General features: G+C 54.8%; 1 protein-coding gene and 1 long non-coding RNA gene across 7 annotated transcripts in view; one reads left to right on the top strand and one right to left on the bottom strand.

Annotated features, from left to right (window-relative positions):
- Positions 1-24,267, bottom strand: GPRC5C (G protein-coupled receptor class C group 5 member C). 6 transcript variants are annotated; one of them, XM_069544026.1, is made up of 5 exons: positions 24,179-24,267; positions 8,093-9,178; positions 5,218-5,312; positions 2,958-3,113; positions 1-1,351 (listed from the first exon to the last, which is right to left on the bottom strand). In XM_069544026.1, the coding sequence occupies exons 1-5, from the start codon at positions 24,219-24,221 to the stop codon at positions 1,319-1,321; spliced, it is 1,413 nt and encodes a 470-aa protein (XP_069400127.1). In that variant the 5' UTR covers positions 24,222-24,267; the 3' UTR covers positions 1-1,318. The 6 variants fall into 6 exon arrangements, with proteins under 6 accessions (XP_069400127.1, XP_069400130.1, XP_069400129.1 ...); XM_069544029.1 differs by lacking the exon at positions 24,179-24,267 and adding an exon at positions 16,868-17,189; XM_069544028.1 differs by lacking the exon at positions 24,179-24,267 and adding an exon at positions 15,929-16,830.
- The window catches only part of LOC138415426 (uncharacterized), a 24,123-nt gene continuing 12,718 nt past the window's right edge, over positions 15,568-26,972 (top strand). The window contains exon 1 of the long non-coding RNA XR_011247236.1: positions 15,568-15,882. This is a non-coding gene — a long non-coding RNA (uncharacterized lncRNA). The remainder of the gene's footprint in view (positions 15,883-26,972) is intronic.

The following is a 26,972-nucleotide window of genomic DNA, read 5'->3' on the forward strand; positions in this document are numbered from 1 at the left end:
TCAAAATGCAAGACAGAGCCTTTATTCACGATGAGGTTTTGGGGCCACTAACCTAGATCGCGAGGAATCAGGTGCACAGAGCTCCCCTCTTCCTTTTCATCAGAGTAAGTTATACTCCCTTCCTGGAACCGGGCAGCCCAGTGCAAGGATCAGTGAATGGTGAGGGGGTTGTCACACTTGGGGTACAGACCTACTCTCTGCAGGGTCTGTTCAACCAACTTAGCCTTCTAGAAATACCCCAGTGACAAAAGCAGAGATGCTAGGGTTAGGAAGGTGCCACCAGGGGGCTGTGGGATTGCCCTCGGAGTCAGCACCTGCCTTGGGCTCACTCCATCTCCGCACACAGAGGTGAGCTCCACGGGTACACCTGGCGTGGGCTCCTTGGATGAGCCAGCGGTGGTACCCAAGGGCAGGAGGAAACCACAGAGATGACACGACAGAGATCTCCTTCCCCCGAGTCTGAAGCTGTGTGCACATCCTTGTTGGTGCCAGCCTCGTTCAGGTCCCAAGGATGCCCCCGCTCCCTTTGGTGGCTGTCAGGCCCTGATGGAGCAAGTCGTGGGTGAGGATGGCAGCACCAGCCCTTCCAGGTGCCCAAGGTGAGGTAGACACCCGCCATCTGCTCATCAGGAAGTGGCACAATCTTCGGTCGTGGATGTCGCTTATCTAAGGGACTGTCCCGAGTCCCACAAGTCTCAGTCCTGGGAGAGGCCCAGGACTCTCCATTCATCCCTGAGAATGCAGCCCCACTCCCACCTTGACGGGTGTCTTGACAGGACCCAGTTCACCGAAGGTGTGGGGTGGTGATGCTGAGGGGCTCGGAGGCCATTCAGAGAGGCACAGTCTGTCCAGGCCTCGAGGGAGCTGTGCCCAGCTCAGTGGCCTTCCACGGGCCAGGTGGTGGCAGGAGGTCCTGGTGAGAAGGACTATGGGCAGCTTCGCCATAGCTTGGCTTCACCTTGGAGCAGAGCGGGACAGACACTGAAGGGTGGCCCTGCAGGATGGTCATCCGGAGAGCCGAAGAGGGGGATGCAGGAGCTGTGTGGGGGGAGGGTGTCCAGAGGCAGGCTGGCTGTCTGCAGACCGCTCCTGCAGTCTCAAGTCCCTCCGGGACCAGGAGAGGCTGGGCTGGGCAGGAATCGGGGCGGGGGTGCCCTGAGCCCCAGCCACATCCTCAGAGTTTCACACGGCCCCCGACTCCACCGCTCCAGATGGGTGACCTCAGGGCCCTCCCAGCACCAATGAGAAAGGCCCTGCCCAGCCTGGACATACGGGAAAGAGGACATCTGAACGCCGTGTGGTCCATGGAAGAGGGCGTCTACCATCTCATGTTATTTTGTGGGGACTGAGCCTAAAGTGACCAGAAAGAACATGTATTTGAACAACTGAAGAAAGAACAAGAACCACAAAAGCGCATCCCCGGGGGGATGGTGTAATCTGACATCGAAGGAGAAGTCCGATTTATTTTTTCTTCCGGAAACCTTTCTCCCCCTTCCAACAGAAACGTTTTCTCTCCTATAGTTTGTATCAGAAAGTAGCTTCTGGGGAGCTGGGGAGAAATATTCCCAAGCCCAGGAGGGGCTCACTTAGCAGACCCCTCGCAAAGCCTTGAACTGGTGTGTCCAAAAGTCAGAGCAAGGTTGCTTGTCTGAACACAGGCCACTGGGACCCGCTAAAAGTCTTGAGAGCTGAAAGCAGGGCCACTTCCAGAGGCCCTGTGGTCTCTCTGGGCCAGTCCCTTACCTGTCAGGGGGAGGGGCAGGGAGCTACATTGATCACTCAGGCCCAAGACCCCGTCTAATCCTAAAATGGTCTGGCTCTGGGATTCGACTCTGGAAAAGAGAAAGTATCATCCTACCCATCTCTCAGGGTCAGCTCCAAGGATTAAAATGCACTGCTGTGAACAGGCTTTACTATAAAGGACTGAGCAAACGGGGATTTAAATTCCCGCCCAGGAGTGAAACCAACCAGAACCTGGCCAGCCCCCTCCACCTTCGTAAACAAGGGCTAGCCCTCTCTGAGTCACGCCCCAGCACACACACACTGAATGATCTGAGATGGAGCAGTGGTCCTCCACTGTATCCCGACAGATCTTCATCACTGTTTCCACAAAGAGGGGCTGAAGCCTTCCCCTACACATACACTGCACAGAACCGCCTGCTGCTGGGCTGGCCTTCCCTGCCCTCCATCCAGTAGACGGGGTCCCCAAGGAAAGTGGCCTGGTCAGACAAGCCCAGATGCCAGATGAGACCCGAGATGGGAGCCGGGCCCCAAGAGCCATCCTGATCACACAGGACACGGACCCAGGCTCAGCTGAAGACCCATTCCCTGGAGGGAAGCGTCGGCTCCTTCGCCGCATGGAAGGAGAGCTCAGCAGTGGCTTTCCTGGGACCTGGACTCAGAGGGAGGAGAAAGAGGAGACACCCACAGGCCAGGCCAGAGGGGCGGATCATCCAAGACAGAGAGCCCAGATCAGACATGACATTCCCAGAGGAAGGGTTAATAAAGCAGAAACGTGTTTATTAGGCATCCGTGCTCCTCACAGAGGAACAAGGCCCAGGACAGAAGCGCCTGAGACGTCTCCCGAGGTTGCAGGAATCTCTCTGAAGACTCCAGAGAACGTAGGTGCTGGCTGGCCGCCACCCCAAGAAGAACAACACTATTTGGCTGGAGCGTGGCCACCGGAGGTGACCCTGGCAGGAAGCTAGAGCTGGCTCCTGGACTCCGCAAACACTGAGGAGCAGGCAGGGGCACTGGGACACCCATCTGAACACTGGCAGACAGGAGGGTCTCCCGGGTGAGACCCAGGCCCCTGCCCTGGGCCAGCGAGGAGGGAGGGGGCTGGGGAGAGCGCGGGCTCCCGGCGGGGAGAAGACCCTCTCCAGGGGCCAGGTCCTCCAATCTGCCCGCCTCTTCCAGGGGCCGGCTCAGTCCCACACATAGGGGTTTCTAAACACCTGAGAGCTCTTGCCTTCCTTGGGCAGCGTGGCCTCCTGGCGGCTGTGTGCCGTGTAGATGTCCTCAGCCCGCAGGGTGGAGTTGGCACTGCCCGTCACCTGGCTGTTGGCGGTGGCCCGCGGGAGGATGACATCGTACGCTCCAGCTCCATCGGACTGGAAGGAAGAACAGGCGGTCTCACAGCCGGTTCCGCCGGGGCGGATGTGCAAACAGTCGGCTTCCTGCGGGCCGTGCCTGCCAGCTTCCCCGCCCCTCCCCATCACCACCCGCCCCCACCCCGAGCTGGGCCTGGGATGGTGACTCTAAGTCTGGAGCCGAAGGGGCTGCCCTCTGACCTCCAGCCCCTTATCTCACCCTGAAGAGGGCTGGGCAGTGAAACGAGGCTCCAGTTGCCTCCAATGGTCCGGGGGCTTCGCGCAGGGGGAGGTTCCTCCTCTCAAGCCCCATCCCACTCCCTATACCGTGGGGCCCAAAGGAGGGTGAGCCAGGCTGAGCTCCTATGACCCAACCCACTCTGCTTCCTCTGGGGGTCTTTCCTGAGCCCCACCAATGAGGCCACATCCCCCACAGCATCGCAGCTGGTGTGCAGGGCCCAGGACACTCTTCTGTCCGGCCCTAGATATCACATGTTTAGCAGTCTAATTTAGAGACTTAAAACCCTGGTGGTTTGGGGCTGGCGAGTTTTAAGTTTTGGAGACTTAAAAATCCAAATTCGTGGCCTGGATCCTGGTCAGAGCAGCAGTGGTTCTGTTCCTGGGTGGGCGAGGCTGAGGCGTTGTTCCCAGGGCCCACCCTGCAAGGAACGGGAGCCCCACCAGCCTCATCTCCAGGCAGAGAGCCGCCACCAAAGCCCTGTAGCTCGGGGGCGGCAGCTCTTCCACATACTCGAACCTGGAGGCCGGGGGATGGGGGTGGGGGAGGGTCCTGAGGGGGGAGGTCCTCCCACCCCTTTACTATCTGCCCTCCCCCGCCCCTTGTAGCTCCTAGAACATCGAGACCCTCGGTTCTCAAGCCTGGCTGTGCATCACAATCACCTGAACTGCCGAGCCACAAGCACACCTAGGGGGCCCCACCCCGAGGCGAGCTGGTCACTGTTCAATGACCCTGATCTGTGACGGCAGCAGATTTCCACGGTCACTCCTACTGTGACTTGGGTAACTCCACGTAATCAAGGTGACGTCACTGAAGCGATGCTAATCATTGGCTCCATCACACCACCGGCCCTTGTATTTTTAGTAAGTTCCAGGTGACGTAGGAGCCTGGTGGGTTCCAGTTGACTGGGTTGCAAAGAGTGGGACCCAGCTGAGCACACACACAGGTGATGGGAGTGGTGGGGGTCAAGGGACCATGGTTTTAGAGCCACTAGGAGATAAAATATCTGTTCGTCCAAAGTCTTCCTGAAGGAGTGGGGCTCAATGCACATGGGTAGAGGGGGGGGCCAGGCAGGGGACCCTGGGCGTCTGGGGGCTGGCAAACCCTGCTCCCACCCTTCCGAGATTCCTCTGCCCTCCCAGTTCCTGGCCACGGTCTGCTCTCGCAGGACACAGGTTCAGGCCCGGAGAGAGCCCAGGACTGGAAGTGTGGGGTGCCCTGGCTTCACCCAGCCCCCAGGGCTCCAGGCGGGGAGAGGATGAGAACACCACCCCACTGACCTCCCTGCTTCCTGTTCCCAGCCTCCTGCCAAGGGGGGTCACTGACCTCTCTGCACAGTGACTGCCAGCCAGCCGGGGAGGAGGAACACCAATGGAGTAAGACTCTAACCCTCCGGCTTCCTGTTCCCACCCCCCTCCCTTGGCTAAGGGAGCATCTGGTTTCCAGAACCCAGGGGAGGTGTGAAGCTGAGAGTGGCTGCCTGCTGGCGGGGGGAGGGGAGCTGGGGGCCCTCCTGGGACAGCTGTGGTTGCGGAGTCAGGATCTACCCAGACCTGCCCTGTGCACCTCTGTCCACCAGGAATGCACATACCTGGCTGAGGCCCCCTCGTCCCTGCATGGGGGACAGCTAGCGGCTCCCATCAGTGTAGAGAGAGACCATTCTGAGCATCTAGCCTCAAGGGGTTGTGTGATACCCTGATGACACGGGGCAGGGAGGCCCCGCCGCAGGGATTGTCACTCCCAGGAAAATGGCATTGGAGGCCCTGGGTTCCCCAAGGCTGACCCATCGGACGCAGAGCCAGCCTTCTCCCTGCCGCCTCCACCCACGCTGCCGGCACTGGCCCCCTGGCTCCAGCAGGGTCACAGGGACCCGGGGACTCCACTCACCGGGGCTTTGTGCATCAGGGTCATCTCAGTGGGCTGGTACATACTGGTCAGCAGCTGTCCGTTGTACCCGCTGTATGGTGACACCGGTCTCTTAGCTGCAAGGAGACATAGGTGCTGCTCCAGGGCTGGTCTCTCAGCTCCCTTTCCCACTCTCAAGGGAGGCTCCCCAGGGAGCAGGGAGGTGGACTGGTGGCGGGGACTGGGCCAGCCCTGGGGGCGAGGCCGTAGGTGTGGGGCCCCCCCACTGGAGCCCAGCATCTCTTTGTTTGGAGGCACAGAGAGCATGATGTTTACCTTCCCCTCGGGTTTTCCTGCAGCGCAAGACCCCTTCCTACCAAAAAATGCTCCATCAGCAACCTTCACATCCCTGTCCGCCCTCTGGGGCCAGAGGCCAAGACAGGCACACGGACCTTCGGCGGCCTTCCAAGATGGCCAGCCTCCAGCTCTGGCCTCTCCCGCTGCGGGCCAGCTGCCAGGTGCCGGGGTAAATACAGCAGGGAGCCCACCGCCTGAAAGTCTCCATGGGGCAGAGCTGGGTGCTGACCGCCCAGGACCCAGAATCACTGCCTGCTCCCCTCAAGCCCCCCAGGGGACTGAAGGCACATCAGTGGCCTAACCCTGTGGTCCCTTGGCAAGTTTCCAGAACTATTTTCAGCTTCAGAAACACTCCCCTGTGTCTTCAGGGCTGTCGATTTCCTGACCTGTCCTGCCCTGCTGGGCGCTGGGGCCACGGAAAACTGCTGACCGTTCCTGGGGTCCGGGGGGGCGGGCTAAGCCCTGGGGGCGGGGGCAGCGGATGCCGGTCTCCGGCCGGCGGATGGCCCCGAGGCTCGGAGGGACCACAATTCTATAGGGCCTCCTAAGTGCAGGGCTCACTCAATTGATTTTTCCATTTAGAAAAAAAATAAAAATAAAAGGAAAAAAACCTCTCACAGCCCCAGAAGTGTTTGCCTTGAGGACAAAGGCTGAGAACGCCTGGGCCTGACAAACAGGCAGCGGATGGAAGCCAAGGTGGGGGCGGCCACAGCTCCTCCCAACACTCATCCATGAGCCTCACCCACCGCCCCCTGCCCTGCTCCCTGAGTGGCCCCAGGCTGTGCGTGTGCCAGGGCCACCCCCGGGGCCAGGTCAAAGATCAGCGCTTGGCAGGGTGAGGATTGAGCCTTTCCCCAAAGCTGGGATCACAGGGACCTCAGCTTACAGAGAAAAGGCCGCAAGCTCTGACTCTGCATCCTCCCCGGCCTCTGACCCCTGGCAGAAGCCCCAGAGCCAGTCGTTGCTCCACAGTCAGGCAGGTCAAGTCTTAAGCCCCCAAAAGCCTCGATCAGCACAGGCCGGGGTCAGAGTCCAGGCTTTCCGGGTCAGGGCGGATGAAGGGGCTGCAGCCAGCCGGCTAAGAAAGCACACGAGATGTAGGCTATAGAGCAAGTCCGGAAAGGCTCAGGCCCTGGCGCTCGGTTCGTGCTCTGTAAACACTAGTGGTCCTGATGAGGAACCACAGAAGGCTCCTTCCTTAGGGAGCCCGGAGCGTGTCCGGACGCGTCTCTAGGAGAATGGCCACCGGCTCCTGCCTCCCAGGCTGCTCCCGAGGGGGACCTGGCCGCAGGCTGCGGGGGCTTCTCTCCCCAACTTCCTGCCACTTCCACCTCTGGGGCGCCCTTAACTCCAAAGCCCGAGGCTTTGTTCCTGCCTGGGACCCCAAGTGCTGGTTCCAGAGGAGAACCTCATCCCAGTAACAAAGAGCCAGGGCAGGAGGTTGGGGACAAGCTGGATATTGAATAGTGGGTGCTGCATAGGTTAGCATGCGGCACACACACTTACATGAAAAAGGGAAAATTTTTAACTGAAAAAGCTTTTAAAGGAAGTTAAGACTATGGATATGTATGTAATAGAAGAAGCTCTGGAGGGATAATAATGACAGAAATGCAGTCATTGGGGAATTTCCTGGAGTTCCAGTGGTTAGAACTTTGTGTTTTCACTGCACGGGGCATGGGTTCGATGCCTGGTTGGGGAACTAAGATCTCCCATGCCACAAAGCATGGCTCAAAAAAAAAAAACAAAGATGCATTAACGGAATCCTCAAAAGAATCCTATGAAATAGGAGGCACTATATTCCCCATTTTACAGATGAGGAAACTGAGGCACCTAGTGGGAAAATATCAGTCAACAGGGATCAGTTCTGTGGACAGAAGAGGAAGGAACAGGGTAGAATTAGGGAGACAGTGGAGGGTAATTTTATCCCTAATGTGTCAGATTTTACAATGAAAATACACTAATGAATTGCATGAGTATAGAGAAAAAAATCTTTTTAAAAATGGAGTTTAGGAACTTGATGGCAGAGAACTCTGGATATTCTCAGGCACCTCCCATTTTGCTCAGGAGACTAGTCCCCGGTCCTGCAATAAGTCACCTGGAATAAAAGAAGAGCTGGCAGGGATTCCTCGGCAGTCCAGTGGTTAGGACTTGGTGCTTTCACTACCATGGGCTGGGTTCAATCCCCGGTTGGGGAACTAAGATCCCACAAGCCACATGGCATAGCCAAATATTAATAATTAAAACAATTTTTTAAAAATTAGATTCATGTATAGGCATGGTTGAGTCCCTCTGCTGTTCGCCTGAAACCATTAATATCACAACACTTAATCGAATATCCCCCAACACAAAATAAAAAGTTTCAAAAAAAATTTTTTTTTAAATAAAGGGGACCTTCCCGGAGAAGGAAATGGCAACCCACTCCCATATTCTTGCCTGGGAAATCCCACGGACAGAGGAGCCTGGCGGGCTACAGTCCATAAGGTCACAAGAGTCAAATATGCCAACTAAGCAACTAAGCCACCACCAAGAGGGGACCCGAGGAGGGCGTCCCGTGACCCACCTGAGGCTGGCTCGTCCATGGAAAACGCCTTGTTTTCCACAAACGTGCTCTGGCCCTTTTGCTCTTTCAGAATGGTCTCGTAGCCCACGCCCCGGGTGGGGTACAGATCCCCCTGGTAGCTCTGCTCCGGGCTAGACCTGGTCACCTGGGAGACCTCCGGGATGACGTAGAAGAGGACGAAGGCCCAGGCGTTGGTGGCGAGAGCGATGGCCAGCGTGGGATCGTCCCACGTGGGGCTGTCGTGTTGCCGGTTGCCGTAAGTGTACATGACGGTCCACACCACCCAGACGGCGACGGAGGCGGTCGCGGTGAGCAGCACGAAGACCCCGTGCTTCCGCCAGCGCTTGAAGCGGCCGCACAGGGCCGACCAGGCCCCCGTGAAGGCGCAAAGCAGCAGCAGCATCACGTAGATAAGCGCCATGACAAAGTCCGCGTTGGCGATGGCGCAGGGGGAGACGGCCACCCAGCCCGCGCTGCCGTTGCCTGGAGCGTCGCCCTCGGCGCCAGCTCCCCGCACCAGCGTGATGATGAGCCACTCCGTGTTGATGATCACCTCCACGAGGCTCAGCAGCAGGGCCACGAGGAAGATCACCCAGCCCCGGGGCCCGTGGTTCTTCCGAACCAGGAAGTGGAGGGCCAAGACGTGGGCCACCAGGCAGGAGAAGCAGATGGCGAACAGGACCCCGAAGAGGAAGCGCCGGGAGGCACAGGTGGAGAAGTCAGGCTTCACCACGCAGGCGAAGACGAGGCAGAAGAGGCCCAGGGTCCCCAGCAGGAAGAACACCTGGGTCCCTAGCAGGCTCCGCTTCTTGGTGTCCTGCACGAAGGGGAGGCTGGCCACCAGGATGATGGTGAGGACGAAGGTGGTGACGACGCCTGCCCCCGCCACGGCTTCCAAGATGATGCCCCAAGCCTCAGAGCGGTCACACAGGTTGTAATAGAGGGGGTTGAGGTCAGGGCTGCAGCCGGGCGGGGCCTGCTCCTGGGCCCGGGCCCCTGGGAGCAGGAAGAGAGGCAGTCCCAGACACGTCAGCACCGCTCTGTGGATGGCCATCCTGGATGCCAGGCCAGGCTCCAGCTGGGTCCCTAGAGACGGAGGGGAGAAAAGGCAAAATCAGTCCCTCAGGCCAGACCCCGACACACAGGGTGCTGGACCAGGGTGCATTGATCTGGGGTCTAGCCCTCTGAGCTGCTGAATCCTTTTTCCCTCTCTCTTTTATGGCAGCGCCGAGTGCCATGTGAGATCTTTGCTCCCTGGCTAAGGATCAAACTCATGCCCCCTGCAGTGGAAGTGTGGAGTCTTAACTACTGGACCACCAGGCAAGTTCCCAGAATCCTTCTTTATTTTATTCTTATTTATTTATGTATGTATTCATTTGACTGCACCAGTTGGGGCACGTGGGGGTCTTGGATCTTTTTTGTGGCACGTGAGCTCTTAAATGCAGCGTGTGAGATCTAGTTCCGGGATCAGGGATCAAGCCTGGGTTCCCTGCATTGGGAGCACAGAATCTTAGCCACTGGACCGCCAGAACCCTTCTTAACACAGAACTCCCGGGACTCTTCTCAACTAACCAGACAGACAAACGAGAGGAAGCCCAGTTGTCATTCCTCTTCCCAGGCATGGAAGACGAGGAAACTGTGCTAAATTTTCACCTCCCTCCACCCATTGTAACCTGGACCCAAATATTCCCTGAGCTCTTGCAGCTAGGATGGGGGTGAGGTTTACGAGCAAGTTCACCAAGCACTCAGCTCCTCTCTGCCCCGGGACTCCCACAGTTCAGATGGCCAGCCGCTTGGCCCTCCTCTCTGTCCCTGTGATGCCCAAGGCCACAGAGAATCAGCCATGCATTCATCCACTCAGTATTTAACAAGCACCAGGAACAGGTACAAACTGCTACCAGACAGTAAAGAGATGACCGAAAAGTTGTATGTATCAACACTTTTCCCCGATGTCTTCCTACCACTGACCCTTTTTGCCCTTCATTTTCCCACTCTTAGTCCCAATGCTTCTCTTCAACACTTCTCTTCGGAATCCAAGTTCCTTGGAAGCTCAAGTTGTTAAGAGTCTCAGGGATAAAATTTAACAAATTTCCCAGCTAGGGAGTTAATGACTTAACGCAAAAATCCTCCTATGAGGCATTAACATTTTAAAAAGCAAGAACGAGGCAAGGGCAAAGCAAAACCCAAAGGAATTAATCTGTAATGGAAGACATCAAGACCCTGTAGCTAGAAGGCAAGAAGGCAGTCTTTTATTTGCACTGTGGTCAAGTAAATGGTTGGTAAACCTGCCTCTTCCTCTTACATCTTGGACCCAGGCACTTTCTAGGACAGCAACCTGGACAAGCTTTCCTGGGCTATAGTGACTACTAGCGGCTGGGAGGGGAATGGCATGATCCTCCTCCCTACCTTTCTTCTGCTTTGAAGGTGGAGGGTGGCTTTGTACACCACTAAACCAATAACCTCAGATATGCAGATGACACCACCCTTATGGCAGAAAGTGAAGAGGAACTAAAAAGCCTCTTGATGAAAGTGAAAGAGGAGAGTGAAAAAGTTGGCCTAAAGCTCAACATTCAGAAAATGAAGATCATGGCATCCAGTCCCATCACTTCATGGGAAATAGATGGGGATACAGTGGAAACAGTGTCAGACTTTGTTTTGGGGGGCTCCAAAATCACTGCAGATGGTGACTGCAGCCATGAAATTAAAAGAAGCTTACTCCTTGGAAGAAAAGTTATGACCATCCTAGATAGCATATTCAAAAGCAGAGACATTACTTTGCCAACTAAGGTCCGTCTAGTCAAGGCTATGGTTTTCCCAGTGGTCATGTATGGATGTGAGACTTGGACTGTGAAGAAGGCTGAGCGCCGAAGAATTGATGCTTTTGAATTGTGGTGTTGGAGGAGACTCTTGAGTCCCTTGGACTGCAAGGAGATCCAACCAGTCCGTCATAAAGGAGATCAGCCCTGGGATTTCTTTGGAAGGAATGATGCTAAAGCTGAAGCTCCAGTACTTTGGCCACCTCATGCGAAGAGTTGACTCACTGGAAAAGACCCTGATGCTGGGAGGGATTGGGGGCAGGAGAAGGGGACGACCGAGGATGAGATGGCTGGATGGCATCACTGACTTGATGGACGTGAGTCTGAGTGACCTCTGGGAGTTGGTGATGGACAGGGAGGCCTGGAGTGCTGCGATTCATGGGGTCGCAAAGAGTCAGACACGACTGAGAGACTGACTGAGCTGAACCCTTCCTCAGATGGTATAGAATCTGCCTGCAATGCACGAGACCTGGGTTCAAACCCTAGGTCGGGAAGATCCCCTGGAGAAGGGAATGGCAACCCACTCCAATATTCTTGCCTGGAGAATCCCATGGACAGAGGAGCCTGGCGGGCTACAGTCCACGGGGTCGCAGAGGAGTCGGACATGACTTATTGACTAAACAACAACAAAACCCTTTAATGTTTCCACTATTCCTGGCTAATTAATGTCTAACAGGCAAAGAAAACTGATTCTCCATAATTGATAAGGGGAAGGACACTGCTACTAAGTCAGGGAAAATAAAACTCACAAATTGAGACTAACATAATAAAAAGATCATCAACTTTCAAAGTCCTTTAAGATATCCTACAAAGTCCTTTAAGGTATCCTAAAATACCTGAAAGTATTTTAGGTCTCTCAGCGTTCCTGGCTACCACCTCATCTGTCAATTAAAGCTTGCTTTTCCCCAAACCCTGACCGTTAACTTTTAATAAATTAACAATTTTATGTGAATTTACTATATTGTTTTCCTAAATAAATGGTACCATAACGCAGCTAGTTTCGCTCGACTTCAACGCAAAAGCTTGTTTTCCCTACATCACGAGTTAAATAAGCTTTTGTAGGGGACTTTGCGTAATCGTAAATCAATAAGGCACACACTGTACTTTATTTACAATGACTAAGAAGAGAAAAAGGAATCGGAGCGGGCTAATGGATAAGGTGTATTGAACCATTCCAGGAGATAATTTATGGATAACATGCAAAGGGATTCTAAGCACTCAAGCCTATCTTGGGTGCTTCTGCTTCATAGCCAAGCAGGTATAACTTGGGGTGAAGCTGTGGTACTGAACCCTGAGAATGGTCAGTCAGACTTAGCCTCCAGCAATCTTTGCATCTTCGAGAACTGCTCATCCCACCTCCCTCCTCCAGGTTGCAGTTTACAACAATTAAGCCCAGTAGTTCTCTGAGACGCAGTGAAAAATACAAAGATGAACAAACACAATCCCTGCCAATAATGTTATTTCAAACCAAAAAGAGAGAAAAGATAGGTCCATAAGAAAATCTCCCAAGAAGAATCAGGTAAAGAGCCACACAAAATAATCGACCTCTGGAGAGAGAAAAGTGATACAGGAACACAAAGGAGGATCCAGGGTGGAGAAGACCTCTCAACAGCACTTTATTCAGTTTCTAATCAATTTCACCAATATGTAGGTATGAACCGAGTTTGTAAAGGGAGGTTGCAGCTGGCTGGCGACAGATTAGAGACGCTCCAGGGAAGGAGTTCGGGGCACGAGTCTAAAGGCAGCGGGGGCCACCGAAGACTATTTTTTTGCACAGTGAGGGCATTACCAGGCCTGTGCTTTAAGATCTGAGTCTGGCAAAAAAGCATCGGCAATCAATTTGCTGAAGACATGTTCATCCCTGGTTAAAGATGGAGGCCAAATGTAAGGCCTAATGGAGGTTCTTACCCAAATAAAATCTAAGGTCTGGAGACTTCACTAGTGGGCCAGTGGTTCAGACTCCGCCTTGCAGTGCAGGGCGCAGGTTCGATCCCTGGTCAGGGAACTAAGATCCCATGTGCCACAGAGCAACTAAGCCTGCACTCTGGTGCTCGGGCATCACCATTACTGAGCCCGTGAGCCATAAGTGGAGAGTTGTGCACTGCAAAGGAAGATCCCTCATGCAACGAAGACCTGACACAGCCACATAAATAAATAAAGATTAAAAAAAAAATCTAAAGCCTGGTTGGATTCGGGGGAAAGGCTACTAAGCCCATGATACAAGTTCAAATCTCCTAATGGCCATTTCATTACCAAAAACCAAGCCAGTTCCCATTTAGTCCTGGGACTCCTATGTAAATCCTTCTCGGTCTGTCTCACTCTTAGAGCCATACCTGCTGGTACCCCACCAGAATCCAGCACCTCAAAGGAACTTGGGCCAGGGCCAGAGCAGCTTCACAGCCCTCACCCCAGTTTCCTTCTCACTTTGTTGTTGGTCCCAATCTTATGCTTTAAGCCTGTTGGACCCACCAACATAGGAACCTCGATGTGGTTGAATGGGGAGAGAGGCGCACACACCAGCTCAAGTGGGAAAACTGGGCCAGGTGGGCCTGGTTCTTGTCTACTGCCTAGGACAGCGACCCCTGGAGGCCAGTGTGAGACTTCAAGAGCTCGGCCCAGGGTCCTTCCACATCCAGGAATGCAGATTCAGTCAGTCAAGGGATGCCATATTTGAAGACGGTGGTGAGGGGGAAAGGACTTGGAGGAAACGGAACCAGCGGTGTCCAGACTCTCCACCCTGCAGCTCGCTAGAGCCTGCATTTCCAGGCTGTCTTCTGAGCCTCGATGGTTAGAATCATGTGTGTGTGCGGTGTCTCCTTTACCTGGCTTTAAGGTCTACCAGAGTGAGCGAAATGTGTTTATCTCAGCATCCCCCGCAACATCTAGTCTTGCACTGAACACAGGGGGCATTGGAAAATCGCTCACCCCCATCCCAGCCCTGCCTCTTCTTTTTAGAGTGACTGCTTCTGCTCGAAGGTTCTCTAGGACCAAGGAGGGGGACCTCCTTCCACCCTCTGAGTGCCCCCCAGACCATGGCTGCAGCCCATAATCACGCTGCAGATTATTTTTGGGACAAAGGAGCCCTTTTGCTTCACCTCCCTGGAATCAGTTATACAAATATTTTTAACCATCTCTGAAATCGGCCTTTCCCCAGGCTCAGTCACTCTGCCCCCATCTCGGGTCTGAGTCGGCCCAATCCGGTTCCAGAACCCCCTCCTCCCTCTTCCCCTCCGCAGAGTGGTGGGCTCCGAGGCCCAGCCAGCCCCGAGGTTTCACTGGGCAAGGATGAGGCAGCCAGCCACACGCAAGCCTGAGAAACATCCTGAAAAGAGGCACCGGAGCCTCTCACGAGCTTGCCGGCCTGGTCTGTCTCCCCTGCTCAAAGGGGCAGAGGAAGATACAGACCCACAGTCAGTGGTTACCTTCAAGGGGGCCATGGCCAGGTAGAGGCTCCGCGCAGACGGCCACTGAGTAGCCTCCTTCCTCCTGCTCTGCCACCACTAAGCAGCCCACGAAGAGAGACGGGTGGGCCCGCTGACAGCCTCCCACCGCCTCCCCGCCCCAGTTTAGGTCTTGCCATCTTCCTCCCCTGCTCTGGGTGCTCTGGCGTTTAAACCAACCAATAGGAGGAGTCAAAGAGGCCTGTAAGGAGCTACCTCTGCGCCCAAGTTGCTGCGGGGGGTGAAGAGGGGGAGTTAGAGGGCTTCCCGGAACCCCAGCCTACACCCTCACACCCGAGGGTGAGCATCTGACCCCCAACTGCCTGAGCGTTCAGAAACACGTGAGTCTTCAACCCAAGGGTCCGCTCTAGAAAGCCACTCCGGAATGCGCCCCACCCCCAGCGGCATGCCCTCCCCCAGCCACACAAAAAGGCTCCGGGAGAGACCTTCCACGAGCACAAAACCCAAATTCAACACAGTCCAGTCCCAGAGTTTTAGGATCGACAGCGTGGAGTTTTCAAATGATCGCGTTTGGCGGGGTTTAAAACTGTGGATCCCGGCAGGAGCGCCGCAACTCCACCTCCTGGGCTGGGAAGGGCGCAGGAAAGCCCCTGGGTGGGGGAGGGGCGAGCCAAGGGAAAGGTTCTAGAAGCCACGATGCTAAAAGCCGCGAGTTTAACGACGGACCGAAATCCCGAACTTCGCGCAGGAGGATTCCGAGCACTCCCCTCCCTGTCCTCCCCGGGCCCGGGCCCTACACCCACGCTCCCGGGATGGCGGAGCAGAAAGAGCAGGCTGCAGCCTCTCTCCCGTTCCCTCCAGCCCCAGAAACCTGCCCTCCCGATCCACGGTCGCGGGGAGCGGAGAGGACGCCGGCCCGCAGGTCACTGTTGACCGCGGACCCGCGCAGCGCGCCTGCGAGGGCGGAGGGCACGGTCGTGCGAGACCCCGATGGTGGAGTTCGCCCTCGCCGCCAACTTGGAGCCGCGGCGCCGGGCTTCTCGCACCCCCTAGTCCCCAGCCGGCTCGGTTTGGAAAGTTTCTGCGATCGAGCGGAGTCGGAGCGGCGCCCTCCGTCCCCTGGTTCTCCCAACCCCGGGCCTCTACCCTCGCCCACTCCCCGCCAGCCAGACCCGACCCTACTCTTCCCAGCGGCCGGCGGGAGGGCGGAGCGAGCGGGCAGCAGCCCTTACCTGGGACGCGCCGCCGGCCCAGCTCCGGCGCGGCGTTTGGGGCCAACTCCAGGCGGGGCGCGAGCGCGGCTGGGAGGGACTCGGCGCAGGGCGCGGGGCCAGGCCCAACCCTGGCCTGAGGTGGTGGGGCCCTGGCGGGGGGTCGGGGCGCAGGGCCTGCCTCTCAGCGGGACCCGGCGCTGGCTGCGCTCCTGCGCTCGCAGTCGCGCTGGCCTCTCCGGGCGCTCGACTCCTTTCTCCTGGCGAGGGTGGGCCGATGCCTGCATCGCCGTGACATCACCTCCATTCAGCCGCTTATCGGGCGCCCGCGGGGCTCCAGGTGCAGGCAGTCCGCTCACAAGGTAACAAAGCCCGGTCGGCCCTCCCCCCAGCCCATCCCGGACTCACCTCCCAGCTCCGACTAGACGCCCTTTCCGGCTGCGGAGGGAGATCAGAGTTTCTGGCCCAGCCGGCGGGTGGGTTGTTGCTGTTTACTGCCACGCCCCCGCACGCGGGCGCGCGCACACTCACGCGCACACCCTTGGAGGACTAGGCTTTCGCTCCCGAAAGCGGCTTGGGGAACGGCCCCGCACAGTTCGCCGGAGGGCTGTCGGTCTCCGCGAGTCCCAGCGCGCTCACACGAGCAACGCGCGGGGGCCACCTTAGTGCGTTTCTCTGGGGCGGACACCTAGCCTTTGTCACCTTCGTCCTGGCTCTCCCGCGAGACCCGCGTGGGGCAGTTCGCCGCTCCGGACTAAAGCGAGGGGCACACTCAGACGCAAAGTCGATGTCTTTGTCACGCCTTCTGCGCCCCCTGCCCTATCCGAGCTTGCATACGTGGACACAACACACACCGAGTCTTGCACGCGCGATCCTTCCCCCGCACCTGGGTCAGCTACTGTACGTAGGAGCTCCACCCCGCGCGCCTCTGAGCGCGGTGGGCCGGGCCCAGAACCACTGGGGACTGCGGGCAGAAGTATTCCTGGGTCTGACTGCCCCGCGCCTGGGTGTCCTGGGATCGTCCCGGACACGGTCCACCTTAGCGCGCGCTCCCCTCCCCGCGTCCCGGTTCCCTGTCCCGACCTGTCCCCATTAGCCTTCACGGCTCAGTTCCCCGAGGTACAGTGTTTCACCCTGCCCCCGCGGCCTCTGCGCTCCGGGACACGCCAGCCTGACCGCGGAGTCCTGCCCCTCCCTCCGCCCGGGGACTTTTCTAAAAGTTCGAGCGCCTCCCCTCCCGTACCCCACCCGACTCCCAATCCACCGGTCAGCTGGTGGCCATCCTTTCCCCTCCGGCGTCAGGGATCGGCAGAAAGGGAACTGTAGAAATGGGGAAGTGAATCCAACCTGGGATCGCCGCGGCCCAGTAAACAAGAGATTTTCCGGACACCTTGAACTGAACTTCCCGCTGGGGCTGCGGGTGGCGTGGGAGGTGGGCTGCCGCAGCGGGGCTCAGTTGGCAAGCGCGGGAGGCCCAGAGGAGCCACGGCGCACCGAGAAGGGACTGGTTGTTGGGCCTGGCTGGGGCCCAGGGGACGCGGAGGCAGGGCTGGGCGCCGGGTCTCCGGGGTGCTACTTCTCCTGACGCCGAGTTGCCTGGGGGATCGCCAGCAGAGCGCGGTCGGAGCCAGCCGGTGGCAGGGCGGCGGCTGGGCTTGCGGGTTCTGCCCGGAGCGCCCGGGAAGGGGGGGCGGGGTGGGAAGGGGAGGCGGCTGGTAGCAAGCCAGGGGGTAGCAAGATAGGGGAGGGCGCAGGGAGAAGGGAGGTACCTCCTGGGCTGTTTGTTTGCCTGCCTCAATCTATGACAACCAGAAGTCGAACTCCCTGAAACACCCAGCGCTGCCAGAGCGATAAAGCCCAGGTTTGCCTTGCCGCCTGGGCTGGCGCTGGGGCCCTGGTTTTCTAGAACTCTTTATGCGCCTGGCCTTTGCTGGCCGGCCTGGGGAGTGGGGTGAACACTGAATTGTTTCAGTTCTTTCCAGAATGAAGAGGAAGAGGGATTTGGGCTGCAGGGTTGTGACTTCAACTCCCAGGCCACTTTTCAGGGACCCCGAACAGTGAGGGTGTGCAGCCGCTTGTAAGGGCCAGACAGTGCGGACCACCCTGAAAGGGGGAGCTGAAAGAGCTCCCTGAAGCCGACTCTGGCCTCTGACTTTGTTGTTGTTTAGTTGGAGGCTGACCCCGTGGGCTGTAGCCCACCAGGCTTGTCTGTCCTTCACTATCTCCTGGACTTTGCTTAGATTCCTTTCTGTTGAGTTGGTGATGCTATCTAACCATCTCATCCTCGGTGGTCCCCTCCTCCTTTTGCTCTGGCTAGCTTTCATTAACTAGGCAACCAATGCTGAAACCAGTTTGATAAGAGGGGTCCCTCATTAGCATATGTTTAAAGCCAGTTCAGAGAAGGAAATGGCAACCCACTCCAGTATTCTTGCCTAGAAAATCCCATGGACCAAGGAGTCTGGCTACAGCCCATGGGGTCACAAAGAGTTCAACACGACTAAACAGCTGAACAACAAAGCCAGTTCAGGACTCCTCTGGCAGTTGAGTGGTTAAGTTTTGGCTCTTAATATTCAGGGGGCACAGATTTCAACCCTGGTGGAGGAACAAAGATACTGCATGTCACATGGTACAGTCAAATATGTATATATATATTATATACCATATACCATCATATTAACACCAATATATACCATACTATATATATGTATCAGTTCAGTTCAGTCGCTCAGTCGTGTCTGACTGTTTGCGACCCCATGAATCGCAGCACTCCAGGCCTCCCTGTCCATCACCAACTCCCAGAGGTCACTCAGACTCACGTCCATCGAGTCAGTGAGGCCATCCAGCCATCTCATCCTCGGTCGTCCCCTTCTCCTGCCCCCAATCCCTCCCAGCATCAAGGTCTTTTCCAGTGAGTCAACTCTTCGCCTGAGGTGGCCAAAGTACTGGAGCTTCAGCTTTAGCATCATTCCTTCCAAAGAACACCCAGGACCAATCTCCTTTAGAATGGACTGGTTCGATCTCCTTGCGGTCCAGGGGACTCTCAAGAGTCTTCTCCAACACCACAGTTCAAAAGCATCAATTCTTTGGCGCTCAGCCTTCTACACAGTCCAACTCTCACATCCATACATGACCACAGGAAAAACCATAGCCTTGACTAGATGGACTTTTGTTGGCAAAGTAATGTCTCTGCTTTTGAATATACTATCTAGGTTGGTCATAACTTTCCTTCCGAGGAGTAAGCGTCTTTTAATTTCATGGCTGCAATCACAATCTGCAGTGATTTTGGAGCCCCCCAAAATCAAGTCTGACACTGTTTCCACTGTTTCCCCATCTATTTCCCATGAAGTGATCGGACCAGATGCCATATCTTAGTTTTCTGAATGTTGAGCTTTAAGCCAGCTTTTTCACTCTCCTCTTTCACTTTCATCAAGAGGCTTTTTAGTTCCTCTTCACTTTCTGCCATAAGGGTGGTGTCATCTGCATATCTGAGGTTATTGATATTCCTTCCGGCAATCTTGATTCCAGCTTGTGCTTCTTCCAGCCCAGCATTTCTCATGATGTACTCTGCACATAAGTTAAATAAACAGGGTGACAGTATACGCCTTGACGTGCTCCTTTTCCTATTTGGAACCAGTCTGTTGTTCCATGTCCAGTTCTAACTGTTGCTTCCTGACCTGCATATAGGTTTCTCAAGAGGCAGGTCAGGTGGTCTGGTATTCCCATCTCTTTCAGAATTTTCCACAGTTTATTGTGATCCACACAGTCAAAGGCTTTGACATACTCAATAAAGCACAAATAGATGTTTTTCTGGAAGTCTCTTGCTTTTTCCATGATCCAGTGGATGTTGGCAATTTGATATATATAAATAGTTCAGTCCCTCAGTCATGTACTACTCTTTGCGACCCCATGGACTGCTGCACGCCAGGCCTCCCTGTCCTTCACCAACTCCCGGAGCTTGCTCAAACTCATGTCCATGGAGCCGGTGATGCCATCCAACCATCTCATCCTCTGTCATCCCCTTTTCCTGCCTTCAATCTTTCCCAGCATCAGAGTCTTATATGAATAATATATACACTATTGGGGCTTCCACTGATTAAGAATCCATGTGTTTCTGTTGCAGGCAGAGCAGGTTTGATCCTGACAGGGGGAATAAGATTCTGCATGCTTCGAGGGGTGGCCAAAAACTAAATTTTTTTAAAAAGCCAGTCTAGGGAGTCTGGGAAAGGGGTGGGTCGGGGGGGAGTAGTAGGGAGATTGGGAGGCAAGTGACTTCAGGGAGACACAGGTGAATTCTAGATTCGTCTCAATTGCTTCCGAATTTCGGGAACCCCTTCTCCCTCCAGAGACCTCTCTCATGAAGCAAGTGTACCTTGCTCTCTATGGGCACAGGGAGGGGTCAGGTTGGGGTAGGTGGTGCCTGACCACCCACTGATGGTAGTCTGGAAACCAGCTGGACACCCCAGCGGCTGAACCCCACCCTCAGCCAGTCCTGCCATCGTGGTAGAGACTTGGGGCGGTTTTCTGAGAACGGTTTGTTCTGGTCCTTCCTACCCCATCTCATCTGGAACAGGATCTGCCTTCAGAACAAAGCAAGGCACAGGAGGCAGATGTCCTGGGGCTTCTGAGGCTGCTGGGTCCCTGATGCCCTTGGCTTTAGTTCCCCAGGGCCTGAGGGCCTATCCTGGGCAGAACTCAGGAGTGGAAATCCTGAGAACTCCACCCCAGCCCTGGGAGCCAGACCACGTGGGCGCTGTTGGACGCAGCCAGTGAGCAGAAGAGACATTCCTCCGAGGGAGGTGCCATGGCCTCAGAGACCCCGACCACAGGCCCATCGGCACCCCCAAATACCCTTTACCCAATTTAACAACCCATAGCGGCTTCCCTGGCGGCTCAGTGATAAAGAATCTGCCTGCAAGGCAGGAGGCCCAGGTTTGATCCCTGGGTTGGGAAGAGCCCCTGGAGGAGGAAATGGCCACCCACTCCAGGATTCTTGTCTGGAGGATTCCATGGACAGAGGAGCCTGGCGGGCTACAGTGCATGGAGTCCAAAGAGTCTGACAGAAAATAAATACATTTAAAAAAAAGAGTCCAACACAACTGAGCGACTAACACTTCACTTTCAGATGTGTAAGCCTTTGTGGACACCCATCTTCACCAAGAGATAACACTCGGAGAAGTGGTCCCATATATCTAGTATTTTGGTCATCTGGTATGAAGAGACAGCTCATTGGAAAAGTCTCTGATGCTGGGCAAGTTTGAGGGCAGAAGGAGCAGAGGGCATCAGAGGATGAGATGGCTGGATGGCATCACCGATGCAGTAACCATGAAGTTGGGCAAACTCTGGGAGACGGTGAGGGACAGGGAGGCCAGGTGTGCTGCGGTCCATGGGGTCGCAAAGAGTCGGACACGACTGGGCGACGGACCAGCAACAGCCCGTGAGGCTACTACCCGCTGGCTGTTCCAAGAGATCTTGGATGGATGGGTTGTCTGGATGGTGTCTGTAATCCCTCCCTCTCAGTATGGTTCACAAACTCCTGCTGGCCACTGGCCAACTGAGACTACCCTTATTCACTGGAATACTTCCTTTTCGAGCCATATGAGTCTAAGCTACCGACAAGGCCCAAGGTGGGGCGCAGCTTTGTCATCTGCCAATTATATGACGTGGATAAGTCACTTCATCTCTCTGAGCCCCGCTTTACTGTAAAGGGGGCATGATAATACCCCCCCCCATCTTGCTGTCACATCCAGATAAAGCCACGTCTAGAATGTTCCTCGCACAAGCCAGGCACTCACGGGTGCTCAGTGGTCAGCCTCTCCATTCGAAGTCCGTCCTCTTTCAATCTCACCCCTGCTGGTTAAAGAAGCTGAGCAGTGGAAATTCCCCCCCAGTCCACTGGTTAGGACTCTGTGCTTCCACTGCTGAGGGTCTGAATTCAGCCCTAGTCAGGGAATTAAGATCCCACAAGCCTTGCATTGCGACCAAAAAAACAAAGAGGCCTAACAGTGTTTAGGGCTTCCCTTGTGGCTCGGATGGTAAAGAATCCACCTGCAGTGCGGGAGACCTCGGTTGGGACGATCCCCTGGAGAAGGGCATGGCAATCCTTTCCAGTATTCTTGTCTGGAGAATCCCCATGGACAGAGGAGCCTGGTGGGCTACAGTCCATGGGATTGCAAAGAATTGGACATGACTGAGCAACTAAGCAGAGCACAGCACAACAGTGTTTAACTCAAACTCTTGCAGAAGCTGCTTCTCCAACGCCCCCTAGTCCCCCACTGAGCTGAATGTGGGGCCCCGGGCTCCCTGACAGGTAGGTGCCTGGAATCTTGTGCTTGGTGACTGGGTGCCCCACAGCTAGCTGGTAAACAGATATTGTATTTGACCTCTCCTTGCTCCCAGAAAGAGTCTCCCATCATCCCCCATTCCACACCTCCATCCCGTCACTGTTGTGAGAATATTCCAGGGTGGGAGCACCCCTCCCATTGGGATTACATGCACCCAACCTGATCACCCTGCTTGCAGCCTTCCTTCCACTCCCTGATGCCTCCAGTCACCTGCAAACCCCCATCTGCTGTGGGACAGCCACTGACATCTCCCTGGCGTTCTTGGCTCCTAAGACCCTCCTTGACTCCCGTGCATGCGTGCTAAGTCGTTTCAGTCATGTCCAACTCTTGCGACCCTGTGGACTGTAGCCCATCAGGCTCCTCTGTCCATGGGAGTCTTCAGGCAAAAATACTGGGGTGGGTTGTCATGCCCTCCTCGAGGGGAGACCCAAGGATCGAACCTATGTCTCTTATGTCTCCTGCATTGACAAGTGGGTTCTTTACCACTGGGGCCACCTGGAAAGACTTCATTGGCTCCCACTGCCCCTAAACTAAGACCAAACTCCTTTGCTCAGCGGCATTCAAGGCCCTTGCAATGTCCCATCCCTCCTGTTCCCCACAGGAAGTTGCGATCCCAGCCTGAGGTCCGCTCTGAGTCTGGCCACGGGACAGACCTTCCTGTGGCTTCACTCACACTGTCCCCCACTCTCAGTCCAGTACACTGAGACCTGGCCTCTCTGAACCAATCCCCCTTTAAAGCCCCCTGCTTCTCCCAGAAGCTTTGGCCGGTAACCCCACCCATAGCATAGACCATCCCCCTCTGCTCTCCCAAAGCTTCCCCTCTAGCATGAATTGAACGATCTTGCCCTGCTTTGCACGGTTAATTGTTTCATATATAGATACCTGGCTTCCCTCATTCTGTGATGGGCTCACTGGGGAACAGATTTCATGCCTAGCTGCCCTGCAGCCCTGGAATAAGGCTCTGTACATACATTGAATTGGGTGGAATGATTGGAATGATTGGCTAAGACCTGAGGGTTGCTGGGGCCCTTCTCTCAGGGGAAGGGGCAGACTCCAGCCTAGGCTTGGACTTGCTGCTGTCCTGAGCCGCACACTCAGATCCCTGGTTCCCTCTGGCTCTCAGAATCGCAGGCCAAGATGCTCAGAGAAACACTGCTGCTGCTGCTGCTGCTAAGACGTTTCAGTCGTGTCCGACTTTGTGCGACTGCCGTTTCCTTCTCCAATGTATGAAAATGAAAAGTGGAAGTGAAGTCGCTCAGTCGTGTCCAGAGAAACACTGGCTGGTCTAATAACCCAACACCCATAATAGTTTACTTCTGTGTTGTTGTTTAGTTGCTAAATTGTGTCTAACTCTTTTGCGATCCCATGGATTGTAGCCTGTCAGGCTCCTCTGTCCTTAGGATTTCCCAGGCAATACTGGAATGGGTTGCCATTTCCTCTTCTAGGGGATCTTCCAACTGTACAATTTCCCAAGAATCTTTTGTATATATTTGATCTTAACAACCCTAGGAGTTCAAAAGGTAGACATTATCTCCATAGTATGGATTTAAAACTGAGGTTCATACAGGCTAAGTGACTAGCCCTGGATTAGAATCCGCTGGTTTTAACTGCACCGCACTGGCTTGTCACTGTTCTGTGCCCCAAAGCACTTTCGTCCTGTCTCTCGTAGCTTGTTTTCTGAGCTCTGAACGTTCATTTATGTATATGTCTTCCTTCCTCCACCAGAATGTAAGCTCTTCTCCCGAAAGATGTGCGCCCAAGCATCCTTGTGTCCCTTGGTGCCTTGCCCCTTGTAGGGCCTCGATCAGTATTTGCGAGGGGATAAAAAGACGAAGCGAAGCGCCTGCACGGGCTATCACAAGAGAAGGATGCTGGAAACAGAGCCGACCTGCTCTCTAACCTGCAGCCTCCCTTCTTAGCCATCCTCCCATCTCCCAACAAAACTGTCACCTTGAGAAGCCAGCCCTGTAACGGCGCTGCCCTAGGCAAGTGCCCGACCTGCGGCAGGGCGCTGTGTCTCCCTCTCTGCCCCTTCTCCCTTTTTCAATCCTGTTCTCCCGAGGCTGCCAGCCTACTGTGGGCATGTCCTCTCTGCGTGTGCTGCAGCCTGTCCCGCCTTCAGGGCCCTTGTTCACCAGCCTCCCCAGCCACCAGCCTGGATCACCTACCAGTATTCCAAAGACCCAGCCTCAGCCTGCACCCCCTTGCCTGGGATTTGAGGGCCCCTTGAGTCTTAAAGTCGGCCAGGACCCCAAGGGGATGGGGTGGGGGTGGAGAACCAAGGTGCCATGGGAGAGCCAGCTGTGCCCGCACTCACCAGAGCCGGCGCCTCTGCTGGGGCAGGGCCCGCCAGCTGGCATCTGGGTGGAGCTTGGTCCCAGCTGTTCCTGGCGCTGCTTGAGGCTTGACTCCGGCTGCCTCGCCGGAAGCCCAGCCGTGGTGCACCGAGGCTTCTGGGAACCGCGCTGCGCTATTCTGGGACGGTGATGGGGCTCCGGGACGCCTGGCAGCGGCTGAAATTTCAGCCCCTTTGGTCTGTGTGCTCTTCGCTTCCCCTCTGATGATAAGGCAGAGTTCAGTCAGGATGCCAAGTTCAGAACCACTGATGGCGCATTTGAGGGTCTTAATAGCAGTTGTGGTTTTGCTAAATGGGGCCTGGAGTAAACAATCTATACTTCAGTCCTCCGAGGCGACGGCCTTCATCCTTGCTGTCACTCGCCGCAGGACCCGTGGTCATTTTCTGTTCGTTTCACAGCTCGTCCGCGTACCCACCCCGCGACATTAACCCGTCACTGCATTCTGATGCAGTGACTCAAATTTAAATCCAGTGGTGAGTCTCCTCTGAAAGCCTTCTTCCTTCCTTCCCTCCCGCCCGCTTCCTCCACCCTCCTGTCCTTCCTTCCTTCTTTCTTGAATTGACCCTGGAAGACTTGCCTACGCAGGGTAAGCAATCAAGCATGACGGCTGAGCCTGGGTGACAGCATCTTAGAGTCATAATCAAAACCAGCTTACAACAAAGTTAGTTCAGTTCAGTTCAGTCACTCAGTCGTGTCCAATCCTTTGCGACCCCATGAATCACAGCACGCCAGGCCTCCCTGTCCATCACCGACTCCCGGAGTTCACCCAGACTCACATCCATCGAGTCCGTGATGCCATCCAGCCATCTCATCCTCTGTCGTCCCCTTCTCCTCCTGCCCCCAATCCCTCCCAGCATCAGAGTCTTTTCCAATGAGTCAACTCTTCTCATGAGGTGGCCAAAGTACTGGAGCTTCAGCTTTAGCATCATTCCTTCCAAAGAAATCCCAGGGTTGATCTCCTTTAGGATGGACTGGTTGGATCTCCTTGCAGTCCAAGGGACTCTCGAGTCTTCTCCAACACCACAGTTCAAAAGCATCAATTCTTCGGCACTCAGCCGTCTTCACAGTCCAACTCTCACATCCATACATGACTACTGGGAAAACCATAGTCTTGACTAGACGGACATTAGTCGGCAAAGTAATGTCTCTGCTTTTCAATATACTATCTAGGTTGGTCATAACTTTTCTTCCAAGGAGTAAGCGTCTTTTAATTTCATGGCTGCAATCACCATCTGCAGTGATTTTGGAGCCCCCCAAAATAAAGTCTGACACTGTTTCCACTGTTTCCCCATCTATTTCCCATGAAGTGATCGGACCAGATGCCACGATCTTCGTTTTCTGAATGTTGAGCTTTAAGCCAACTTTTTCACTCTCCTCTTTCACTTTCATCAAGAGGCTTTTTAGTTCCTCTTCACTTTCTGCCATAAGGGTGGTGTCATCTGCATATCTGAGGTTATTGATATTTCTCCTGGAAATCTTGATTCCAGCTTGTGTTTCTTCCAGTCCAGCGTTTCTCATAATGTACTCTACATAGAAGTTAAATAAGCAGGGTGACAATATACAGGCTTGACGTACTCCTTTTCCTATTTGGAACCAGTCTGTTGTTCCATGTCCAGTTCCAACTGCTGCTTCCTGACCTGCATACAGATTTCTCAAGAGGCAGGTCAGGTGGTCTGGTATTCCCATCTCTTTCAGAATTTTCCACAGTTTATTGTGATCCACACAGTCAAAGGCTTTGGCATAGTCAATAAAGCAGAAATAGATGTTTTTCTGGAACTCTCTTGCTTTTTTCATGATCAAGCGGATGTTGGCAATTCTATCTCTGGTTCCTCTGTCTTTCCTAAAACCAGCTTGAACATCAGGAAGTTCATGGTTCACGTATTGCTGAAGCCTGGCTTGGAGAATTTTGAGCATTACTTTACTAGCATGTGAGATGAGTGCAATTGTGCGGTAGTTTGAGCATTCTTTTGCATTGCCTTTCTTTGGAATTGGAATGAAAACTGACCTTTTCCAGTCCTGTGGCCACTGCTGAGTTTTCCAAATTTGCTGGCATATTGAGTGCAGCACTTTCACAGCATCATCTTTCAGAATTTGAAACAACTCAACTGGAATTCATCACCTCCTCTAGCTTTGTTCGTAGCGATGCTTTCCAAGGCCCACTTGACTTCACATTCCAGGATGTCTGGCTCTAGATGAGTGATCACACCATCAAGATTATCTGGGTCGTGAAGATCTTTAAGCCCCCGTGATTAACCTGTTCCGGGAGAGCCCTCGGAGAAGCCTGCTGAGACGATGCCCAGCCTCCGTGTGGGAACTGGAGGCCAGGCTGGGAAGAGAGCCTCCCTAAAGTCACAAGTGATGGACATAAAGCTTAAGCTTGGTGCTCTGACTTCTGCGGTGGGATCATAGAGTTTTAGAGCTACAAGGAGCAGTATATGTGAGTGTGTGTGTTAATCATTCAGTTATGTCTGACTGTTTGTGACCCTGTGGACTGTACCCCACCAGGTTCCTCTGCCCATGGGATTCTCCAGGCCAAAATAGTGGAGTGGGTTGTCATTCCCTTCTCCAGATCTTCCCGACCCAGAGATTGAACCTGAGTCTCCACCGTTGCAGGGAGATTTTTACCATCAGAGTTGTCCAAAGAGCAAGAACTTGCTTTTATCTAAAATGGGGCCACAATTCCGGCCCCTACTCCCCTGCTGATTGCTGTAGAGATTACAGGCAACCGCAGATTTGAGCATCCCTGGCCAGAGC

The sequence above is a fragment of the Ovis canadensis genome, chromosome 11, assembly GCF_042477335.2.
Source record: "Ovis canadensis isolate MfBH-ARS-UI-01 breed Bighorn chromosome 11, ARS-UI_OviCan_v2, whole genome shotgun sequence".
Taxonomy (NCBI): Eukaryota; Metazoa; Chordata; class Mammalia; order Artiodactyla; family Bovidae; genus Ovis; species Ovis canadensis.

Excerpts from the sequence above, each read along its gene's own strand:
- GPRC5C (XM_069544026.1), bottom strand. The coding sequence starts at position 24,221 with ATGCCAGCTGGCGGGCCCTGCCCCAGCAGAGGCGCCGGCTCTG. Across the intron at positions 9,179-24,178 it reads CAGCAGAGGCGCCGGCTCTG|GGACCCAGCTGGAGCCTGGC; the intron begins GTGAGTGCGGGC and ends CTCCGTCTCTAG. Across the intron at positions 3,114-5,217 it reads CCCTGATGCACAAAGCCCCG|TCCGATGGAGCTGGAGCGTA; the intron begins GTGAGTGGAGTC and ends TCTTCCTTCCAG.